Below are 11,570 nucleotides of genomic sequence, written 5' to 3' on the forward strand. Positions count from 1 at the left end.
AGCACTTCTGCCATCACAAGGGTTTAACCCATTGCACCACCAGGTGCTCCTATTTGCTCATCTGAAACCTGTGGATAAATATAATCAAGAAAAGAAACATGCAGCATAACTGACTGCAAAATATTTAATTATGAATGCAACTCAAAGTTATGTAAAGATAATGAATATGTAATTTAAAAGTATATAAATTCCTTCTGAAACGAGAGACCAATGGTGAACTCGTACAAGAGCACAGGATACAGTGAGCCCAAAAGGTTTGGGCATAATGTCTGTATGGATGCAGGTGTCAGAGACAGAACGCCAGTGAGTAAAGCAAAACTCAGTTTATTGAGATTACAAAACTAAAAATGCCCGTAGGAGACAAAAAACAGGGCAAACACTTGACTTCAGTGTGATAGGTAACAAAAAACAACTTAGATTGAGCTTATACAACTCAAAGGGAAAAAACCGGGTTAAACAGAAGTATAATCCGGATTAAATCAAAAGTGCTAACTTCAGCCTGGCAAACAATGCAAACAAAGGAGGATCAACAGGAGTCAGAATGTAAACAACAGACTGGTAGCAGATTCCTCTCTGCTACTCAGAAACAGCAGGAGACTAAACCAGGCTTGTTTATTCCTCCCTGCAGCGAAGGAAAACGTGGTCGTAGTCAGGATTCAATTTAAGGTTCAACAGCCAACGATATCCAGGTCCAGGCTCAGCAGTCAGGGAAACGGCAGTCAGCAGGTCCAGAGGTCAATAGCCAAACGTAGCCGTCTAGGAATCCAAAGGTCTCACCGATAAGCAGCAGAAGGGATAATCCAGAATCGAAGTCAGTCAGTCCAGCGTCAATCCAGTGTGAGTAGGTATTGCCCATCAAAAAGACGACGGAGGTCCAAGCTATTGAGATTAAACACAAGTTGCACAGAGAAAAACCCCGTACAGTTCCTCCCGCCGTCGATGCCCAGTGTCCTTGGTAAACTTACGTATCCAGCAACGAATCACACCCGTCTTCAGGAAGTTCCCCAACAAAAGCCCAAGCGTCCGTCCAGATTACCTTGCCCAACGCAATTAGACATTGATCCCAAACCCCAATTTATCCCAGTTCAAGCTCATCATCGCTGTCAGCTGCCATCCCAATTCCAGGCGCCCCAAACTCATCATCCTCATCAGAGCTAAAGCACCTTTGACTACGCCCCACAGCATCCCCAGCTGTGGATCCTGCTCCATCCCTCCAGCCAGTCCATGGGTCTGATCCTGCAACCCGCCACTCACCTCCCATGCTTTCATTGCCTGTTTCCCCAACACCCAAATCCTCCCTCACACGAGTCCATTCCATGTCATCCTCCTCCGAGCTGGCCATCTCTTCCTCCAAACCCTCAGAAAAACCCTCAAATGAGTCCTCATCTGTCGGGTCTGTAAACAAATCCCGGAGCCGTTTTCGTTCACGCTCCTCGAAAGAGTCTGACTCTCGAGGAGTCTTATACCCCCTTCTTCTATTATCGGAGCCCGAAGGCTCAACCATAACAGCAGGAGAGAATAACATGATCCAAAGATAAAATGTACTTTGTGCAAAAATATATAAACAAACATGCAAAAAATAATATGTAGTTGGTAACTAAGCCCAAAAAGGCAGTAAAATAATTTTATAATGTTTTGGAGCAATGTGGGGAATGACAAGATAAGGAGAATTTCTTTTTCAAATCTGATGAACTTGCAATAAGGTGAAAAATTACTGGTTAAGATTTATTTGTTCATTCAAAAATTTAAAATTGAACATTGTAATGTCACTAGAGATATTTCCACTGAGCATTATTGTTAAAGATTTGGATTGTAAATGACAATACCTCCAAGACTATGATTTGCTGAAATGCTTTGCTGGAAATGGACTGAAACACCAATGATGGAAGAATGGATTATTTCATGTGCTGAGTCGACCCAAATGAGCAAATTAATGTGGCTCCTAACGATATCGGTATGCCAGATGAAGACTTTCTGAAGACTGCAAAAATGCATAATATTGCAAGGGAAACAAACTCTAATGATATAATTAAGCTGTGGTTATTAAGGCTATTACTAACTTTAGTGAGATTATGTATTAGATATGTGTTGGTGAAATAATCATTTTTTCTTTCTTGTTTGTTTCCTTCTTTTGTTGTAATATAGATTGCTGGTGTAAATTTAATAAATTCATGAATCTACTGGAAAAGGAAAGCATTCCAGTTGTGTTTATTCATTTCCAATTCCTAGTTATAGTGGTAATGTATGAGACTGAAGCTATTTTATCAAGGCCCCATGTAAGCAGCCCCGAGTCCCTTCGGGGAGATGGGGCGGGGTATAAAAATAAAGTTGTTATTATTATTATTATTATTATTATTATTATTATTATTATTATTATCATCATCATCATCATCATCTTACTAATGGTAATGAATGGATGGGGATAAGAGAGGGAGAACCTAATATTATTTATACACATTACCAAATTCAGTAGTGATGCCACATAACAGGAGAGCTTAGAACAGATAGAAATCATTCCTGGGAGGTATGAATCAGAAATGGACACAGACTTCAAAACATCAAATGACAGCTGTTCATTTTCCCCACGATGGGAAATCACCAATCAGCAATGATATCAGAGGGAATCACCAGTCAATGGGAGCCTGGATCCTGACTGCACCAGTTTTTCAGTCAATCAGAGCCTGGCATGGGTATCCTGAAAAGCTGTCAAAAGTATATAAAATTATTCTGTATTTTGTATTGGGTTAGGCCAGATCTCTGACCACCTTTTGGGGCCAAAAGAATAAACTGCTGTTCCTTCTGCCTTCAACCCAGTATGTTTCCTTTCAATTTGATTGGTATAGCAAAATGTGCCAGGATCTGGATCTGTGGTCTTAACGGAAATTACCCAAACACCACTGCAACTAGTATAGGAATCTGGGGGGGGGGGGGAGGGTGCACTTTTAACATGCATCTCAAACCATTTTACACAGTTGCTGTTTCTAAACAACAGCCAAAGATGTTGTGCTCCTTTTTTTAAAAAAACATGAAAAGATTACACGGGATGATCAAATTGTTCCTATGGCTTTTACCAGCATAATTTCCCCTGGGAAATAATGTGAAGGGAGGCAGGGCACATTCCATGGACATTCAGGGGGGAGCTTAAATATTTGGGGTCTCAGTCATTAGACAAACTGTACTTGGCTTAAGAATCATCAGTTGTCTTCAGATCTTTACTCTCGTCCCTGCTCTGTTTCCAGATCAATAATATCACGGAAAACAGAAACAGGGATTTTGGGGGGACCATAAGGAAGATAGACGCCTTTGAACTCTGGTGCTGGAGGAAAATCCTGAGAGTGCCTTGGACCGCAAAAAGGTCCAACCAGTCCATCCTCCAGGAAATAATGCCCGACTGCACACTGGAGGGAAGGATATTAGAGGCAAAGTTGAAGTATTTTGGTCACATCACGAGGAGACAGGAAAGCTTGGAGAAGATCATGATGCTGGGGAAAATGGAAGGACAAAGGAAGAGAGGCCAACCAAGGGCGAGATGGATAGATGGTATCCTTGAAGTGACTGGCTCAAGCTTGAAGGAACTGGGGGTGGCAATGGCTACTGTATATTCATTTTGATATATGGAGCATTAACATTACAATTGTAAATTCTGTACTTATTGTACTTATTGTATTTCATTCAATATAAGTTTATATTTTATACCTGTTTACTAACCCTTTACAGTGCATATCATTGTACTTGTGGGTATATATTAGTTTGGTGTGTAACCAGGAAACCATTTACTTAACATATGCAGCCCTCAGCAACTACACCCCCTTGACATGGCCAGCAGTTTGTCTGGTCTGGCCTGGCCTGGCCCAGTTGCTCCTTGTAACGATGTCAGGCAGGCAGAACCCTTTGAAATCCCACCTCTGACACTGATTGCGGAGATGTGGAGATGGAGGATGTTTTTAAATTATATATTATATTATTATTGTTATATTTTATATCCGCTGCCACCAGTTATTAAAGATGTTTTATAATGCTGTCACCAAATTGTGGAGATCTCAGGCAGAGGGGAATCTTTGTATCCTTTCTTCTTCTTTAGATGGTAGCGTAACTTAGTTTAGAATATATGTGACAGAGGCTTGGATGTTGGAGAACCCTAAAAAGTTTATTCAGGCACAGAGCTTAGTGGTTACAATGGTGCTTCTCAGAGTTACACTTTCTTCAACAGTTGCAAATATAACCTATGATGAATCCACTTTCAAAATACTTTCTCCTTTCCTTGAGCAGTCTAAACCTTTTTCTTCTCTTACAACCAAAGCTATCAACTGATCACTTTGGATCTAACTGGGATTGCTTCCCCTTACCACTCAGACTCTACAAATAAACCCAAACAAGTCACTTAACTTGCTTAATATGACACAACCAGAGATCTGAGCTTCCCTGGTTTCCTTCCCTGGTTTCCCTAACCTGGAACCAGTGTCTTCCCTGTGACTCAGATCACAGACTAAACTGTTTTTAAAACATTCCCTCCTTTTCCTCCAAACGGCGGTTGGCTCCGCCCTCATTACTATGGCAACCTGCCTCAGAATGCTGAGCTGGCTACCATCCCCCACGCACTGGTAACTAATACTTACCCTTTTAAACATAGTTAAACATGACTTTTAAAACAAAATTAAACATGACATCTATAAATCAAAATAAAAACACACTTCTTTACACTCCTAGAAACAGGTCTCCAGCAAAGGAGAACTCTTCTCAGTATTCCTGCAAGCTTGGAAAGGGTTAATATGTTGTTCTCCTCAAGGAAAGCATCACAGGTTTCTGTGATTACTTGGGATGGCTTGCTGAAACAGGTTGCTGCTGATACCGCATGAAAAAAGGGCCTGGAGAAGAAAAGCTATTCATAGCAGATAAATCATGCCTTGATGTTGGACCTTGGCTCTGGACTGTGACTTGGGTTCCTGCAATCCTGCTGTAGACCCTGTCTATGTCTTGAATTCCTGGCTCTGACCTCTGTATTGAATTTCTGGCCTTTGACTTCAATTTGGTCTTGGCTTACCTTACTTCTGTTTAATTAAACCTCGGTCCCCACACCTGGAAGGAGGCACCCCCTGAAATTGTTCCCTGGAAGTATCCCAAAAGAAGTTGGGAGAAAAAAAGATTTAGACTTTTCTTCCAATGCTTCTAGCTCAGTGGTTCTCACCCTGTGGGTCCCCAGATGTTTTGGCCTTCAACTTCCAGAAATCTCAGCCAGTTTAGTAGCTGTTAGGATTTCTAGAAGTTGAGGGCCAAAACATCTGGGGACCCACAGGTTGAGAGCCACTGTGCTAAAGAACCTAAGAATTTGGTTGCTTCTCAGTAGGAAATTCCCTTAGAATAAAATCTGTCACTTGTGACATAACTTCTGATTTCATTCTGGGGGAACAGTGCATTCTACGTAAGAAAGGTTTTGTTGTAGCTCAGCCATCAGAGCCTGTCCCTCAGTGGGAGATGGAGTGTGAATCAGAGTTTGAATCAGATTTCGGGCCCATTCAAGACTTGAACCAAAGCCCGATAACTTTGCAGATGCCCGAAGTTGTGGTTACAGAGGATCCGTTAATTGGGGAACATTCCGATGACCAGTCAAGGCTGAGTCTGCTAGATGTTGTTGCAGAGGAGTGTGTTGATTTTGACTGGAGAGAGTCCTTCGCGAGGGATAGGAGTAGAAGGGAGGGTGTGAGAAGAAGCTTGGCTCTCAGACGCGCTAATGAGCAAGTTTCTCATGTGAAGTTCTGCCCGTCCTAACTCTCACTGTGCTGTAGCCTTGAGAACTCTTTAAAGATGCCTTCCTCCTTGTTCTCTGTGCAGTGTCAACTTTGCCATTCATGGGAGAAGAATCCATGTTCCAGTACCTTGCTCCATGTCTGCCTTGTTTCTGTGCCTTGCTTCGTGACTTCCTTGCCAAGACTGGGCCTTGTGATTCCTGAGTATTTCTTGCCTTGTTATACCTCTTCTCCAGTGAAACCTTGTTAATTCTTGCCCATGTGGATTACAGTTCGTGGATTACCAGTATCCTGCAACAGGTTTTTTGGTCAGTCTGGGATGGTCTGTGACTTATGAGGCTTAGGACTGAATTCTAGCTCTCTATCAGCTGGAAGGCATATGGATTTCCTTTGTGATACAAAGTGGCATGATCTTTATTCAACCTCGATTTTCTAGATTATGCCAAATAGGTTTGTGCATGGAATTAAAGTGGTCGGTTCCCTTTGGCCAATCTGACTTGTTCGGCTTGGCTGAATGACCGTAATGATAAGGGCTCAGTTGCCACATTTTTTGTCTGTTATGAGACCACGTGGCTGCCAATCACGGCTCCTCCTCCCCTATTCAGCACCACACGGATGCTCACATGGGGTTTCCCTGGGAGACCTGCTTGTTGGGCCAATCAGAATAGAAGAATGCTGTGATGTGTCATATGTAAGCTGTGTCTAAGGAAAAGGTCCCAGAAAGGATGCTTCCTTAACTCCATTCTTCAAACCCAGCCTCCCTTGAAAGGAAAATAGGAAAGGGTCCCAGGAAGGATGCTTCCTTAAGCCCTTGCCATAAATCCAGGTTTCCTTGAAAAACTGAAGATAAAGGATCCCAGAGAAGGTGATATATATATTCAAAAAGTGATACACACACACACACACACACACACACACACACACTATATATATATATATATATATATATATATATATATATATATATATATATAAATAAGAGAGGGAAAAAAGAGAAAATAAGAAAAGGATAAACAAGCATATATATATATATATATATATATATTCAAAAATAAATAAGAGAGGGAAGAAAAAAGAGAAAATAAGACAAGGATAAATGCAATATGGCTCTAATCTCCTTCAATCATACTTGTAATGAAATGACAAAGAAAAAAATATTATTCTGCTAATAGACATCTAATTAATTATCCTACTATAATTACTAATCATAACTGCAGTTTGATATTACATCATTAGATATTGTTTTCATTTCATCAAAAAAATCATAGTTTCCAGGCATTCATAAAGTTTCCAACTGGCATATCCCTTAGAAGCCACATTAATGTGGCCATTTCAGCCAATTCAGCAAGTTTTACAATTCATTCCGCCATTGTCAGTGTTTCAGTTTATGTCCATGTTTGAGCAAATTATAGTCTCTGTGTTGTTGTCATGTATCAAAAAAGTAATCTATAATGTCCAGCAGAAATATTTTTATTAACATTACAAAATCTAGCTTTACATTTTTTTAGAACTGACATATACATTTTAGACCAGAAACTTTTTCCCTTTCTTTCAAGTTCCCCACAAATGAAAAAAATAAAAATAAAAAAGGGATCTTCTCATCATGACATTTCCAACCTTACTTTTAATCACTGCAGGACATTTTACCAGCTTTTGGGGAATTTACTAACTTTCTATAGATCATCTTATACAGATTTTGTTTTATATTATTGCACATAGTAAATTTTACATCTTTGTATCACATTTTCCCCATACATCCATATGCACAGTATGCCCAGTGTTGAGTCCATCTCATCCTGTTCTCTTGTACAGTTTCTTAATCTGTCTTTGATTTCAAAACCATTAATATACACTTTTTAATCATCTTTACACAGCAGTTAATAAAGTTAATTTGCTTCATTCTCTAAGCGGCATTTTTCTTATCTTGATTAAATAGGTCCTTAAGCAAGCCAACTGAGATATTTGATTGCCTTAACAATCATCCATCTTGATTTAAATCTCCAGCTGTTTTGTTCAAGATACAAAAGATCATAAGCCAGCCATCTCCAATTGTAACCCATTTTCGCAATCAGGTAGCGAATATTACCTTGAGATAAAATCTCTGCTTGTATTTATGCCAATATCATAGGTGAGCCTTTCCATAAATGGTCTTTACATTCAGCACGCACTATAATCTTTTTGAGTACTTTCTTGCTTTGAAGACAACTGCCGCCATTTGTGCATGTTAACTGAATGTACAGTGTTACAGTCTAAAGAAATAAACTTCTACCAGATTTTGAAACAAGAGTATATAATCCACTGCATTTTCAAAAGAAGTACTGCTTTTATACATTACTTATTAATTTGCTATAGAATCCACATGCCAAGGGGTTTTGTGGTACTTTGAGATCTAATGAGATAAAGATTTTTTTTTGTAGTATAAGCTTTTGCAGACTATGGATGCATCTACTGTTCACTATTGGAACATGGGAGCTGTTGTCGTTTGATAAAGTCCTTAGCCATGATTCCATAACATTGAGACATGGCAGTTAAAGTGCTGTCAAACTGCCGTAATTTTATAGTGTAGATGCACACTGAGTCTACTTTATCAGATACATGGAGCAAAGGGCAAACATTTATACTCAGGAATGAACAAGTGAGTGCATGGCATACATAATGAATATATCTATAGAATTTTCAGAAAAATCATGATTTTCTAATGTAGATGGGTATAATTGTTTCTATATCATTTTAAAAGACTTGCTTCCTTGTCAATGGGCCCTTAGAGTAATGGTTGGGGTTTCCTGGTTATCTAAACAGCTTTCATCCACTTTGAAAAAATGTCAAGCACTTTATTTATACTTTTACTGAATCCCTCCCCCGTTTTCGTTCCCAGCAAATAATAGATCATAGGGTTAATGATGGTGTTTAATGTTATGCTTATGCCAGCATATACATATACATTCAGGAGGAAGAAGGCAAGTGTAAGGAAAATGGCTCTTAACAGTTTCTCCTGCATCTGTTGTAATGGTCTTAAGCAGACATTAACAAACGTAGTCATAGTACAATACACACATGATGGGCATGAAACATACAGCATTTAAGAAAAGTGCATATATCCTGAAACTGTAAAGCTGAATATGAACTGAGAGGGTGAAATTTGTAGCAAACGTTGGGAACGCAAGGATCCATATGGTGACACACACAGTCGTGAACAAATCTGGTGGCTGGTGGTGCAGGTACCAAAGTGGGCTCGATTTATGTGCCTCTACTTCCCTGGTTAGAAGAGAATGCGAATTGAAAGATGGAGCTATACAGTGAACATAGGTACGAATGAAAATGCACATAATCACTCCAATAAGTCAGGAGTTAACTGGTGAGTATAAAAAAGTATTTCTAATACATTTTCAAAACACTAACTTCAGGTTAAAGAAACCTTTAACCAAGCCTTAGCTGAGGTTTTCCTATTCTCTCCTATAGTCTTCCTCCTCTTTGAAAAGTTTCTCAAATACTATATTTATTCTTTTGCTGGATCTCCCCCTTTTATCTCTTCCCACCAAATAATAGATCATGGGATTAATGGTGCTGTTTAGAGAGGCACAAAGGTAGGCATATGTAAAGAAATGGCGTTGAACTTTTTGAAAAATAACAAGAATATGAATAACATTAAATGGAAAAGCAAAGAGCAAGAAGAAAGCAAGCGTGAACAAAATCGCTCTTAGCAATCTTCCCCGCTTATTTTGTTGTGGTTTTGAGGAGACTTTAATTAACATGGCTACAGTGGACACACACATGATGGGCATGAAAATTGCAACATTCAAGAAAAAATTGAGAGTTTTTAACCAAAGAAACTTAATAGTGACATTGAGGATGGTATTTGTAGAAGAAATTAGTAAGCTGAGGATCCAGATGATGACACAAACAACAGTGGACAAGCGTGGTGGCCGGTGACATCGATGCCAAAGTGGGAAAAAGAGGCACACACACCTATCAATGCTGATGATTGTCAATAGGAACTGGCTGGTCAAGAATGTGAACAGAAATATGGAATCATGCAGAAAACTTAGATAATCCATAAAGGAGATCTCATCAAGCAAATTTAAAATAAAGAATATGTTATGCATAACTACCACTGTGAGCAGTCCGAAGTCAGCAACAGAGAGGTGCAGTATGTAGGTGGTGAAATTGGGACTTCCGGCGGCGGGGGCAATGGCGACAGGTTGGGTCCACCGAGAGCTCTTGGTGTGCCAACCGCTGATCTGACCTGGTAGAGCGACAGCTCCCTCTTTCCCCTCGGATCGAGATTGGGGAAAGACGCCGGTGTCAGAGGATCTCTCCGACGGCCCCAACGGCCCTCGCCCCTCAAGGGAGAGGTTCTAGTGGGTCCGGAGACCTCGGCCGGCGGGTCGACAGCGGGAAGCGGGAGCAACCGCATTAGCTGCCAGCCAAGCCACCGCCGAACCCATCGGAGTAAAATACAGCAGCGCCGGGCAAACCAATCGCCGCCGCCTGCTTAACTTGATAACAAGTAATCCGGAAAGGCTAAGCCGCATGGTGAGTTTATCTCAGTAGCGATACAACATACCAGAAGTCTTTTTAGTTAACTTAAGATAGAGGCAAATATTTAAAGTATAAATAATCCAAGCCATCTTACTGTGACTCCACTGGCGTGGTCGGGAGGAGAAGGAAGAGGTGGAAGAACGGAGGTGGACGGAGGTGGAAAGAGGGAAAGGGAAGGAAGAAGGATCGCCTAGGAGGTAGCGTGAGAAGTTTGGTGCCAGTCCCCACAGTGCTGGAGTTTGGCTGTGGATTTGAAACGACCTTGAAGCCATATTGTTTAGTCTACGGGCTACCTTCTTTAAACAATCGAGAGAGGACATGACGTAAGCGGAAGTACTGGCGCCGCTAGTTATCAAGTACGAGGAGAAGATAGGAACTTTCAAGGCGGGAGCATTTTCCGGAGGGGACATAGTGTGAAGGACACAGGGCGGATACGTGAAAAGGATCTCATAGACCGAATAAGCAGGGGATACTGAATCCAAAGGAAATCCAAAGGAAAACGAGGCCAAAGGAAAGCGACGGACGCAGGAAGGAGGAAATATAAATCAAGTAGAAGGTAGCACCCAAACTTGGATTTTCCTCGTGCGGGTCTTTAAATTTTCTATCTCTACTGTCCCCCCTATTCCCCCCCCATCAGTCATTAACCCTTTGACCTTAGTACTAGATTGTACTCCCAGCGGTCCCAACGAGTATAACAACCCGGAGCTATGGCGACACCCAAGTGGAGAATAGACAAAGACAACAAAGACAATAAGGACTCTAGGCTAAATGTGCGAAGAACCTCCCTTCCAGAGGAGGGGGGCTTAAAAGATATTTTGAGGGAGATTAAGAAAATTTCGGAGAAACAGGACCAACTGCAAAGTGAGGTCCAAATGATAGCTAAAAAACAGGATTTGCAACAAAAGACTCTGCAAGAAGAACTGGCAGAGTTGAAAAAAGAGTGGAGAGGAGAGATGGGGGCTATGAAAAAAGAACTTATTAAGAACTCTAACGACATTAACGAACTAAAAATAGTGAACAGAAAAAATGACAAAATGCAAACGAAATTACAAGAGAAAATGGAGTCCATGGAGGAGAGGGAGAAGAAAATGGAAAAAATACAGGAAAAACTGGAATTCCAATCACTGGAATACCAATTACGATATAGGAACATTCAAGAGGAGGAAAAAGAAAATATTGGTTGGGTGATCACACAAATAACAGCTAAGATTCTACAATGCACGGAACAGGAAGCCTGCGGCCAAATCGACAGGGTATATAGAATTCAGTCGAATTTTACCAAGAAAA

The 11,570-nt window shown here is 40.7% G+C and overlaps 1 protein-coding gene across 1 annotated transcript; it reads right to left on the minus strand.

The window, feature by feature from the left end:
• Positions 1–7,068: 7,068 nt before the first annotated feature.
• Positions 7,069–10,693, minus strand: LOC134298604 (proto-oncogene Mas-like). The gene is made up of 3 exons (XM_062979327.1): positions 10,577–10,693; positions 10,378–10,473; positions 7,069–10,099 (listed from the first exon to the last, which is right to left on the minus strand). The coding sequence occupies exons 1-3, from the start codon at positions 10,691–10,693 to the stop codon at positions 9,188–9,190; spliced, it is 1,125 nt and encodes a 374-aa protein (XP_062835397.1). The 3' UTR covers positions 7,069–9,187.
• Between the last annotated feature and the right edge of the window lie 877 nt (positions 10,694–11,570).

This window comes from Anolis carolinensis, chromosome 4, assembly GCF_035594765.1.
Source record: "Anolis carolinensis isolate JA03-04 chromosome 4, rAnoCar3.1.pri, whole genome shotgun sequence".
Taxonomy (NCBI): Eukaryota; Metazoa; Chordata; class Lepidosauria; order Squamata; family Dactyloidae; genus Anolis; species Anolis carolinensis.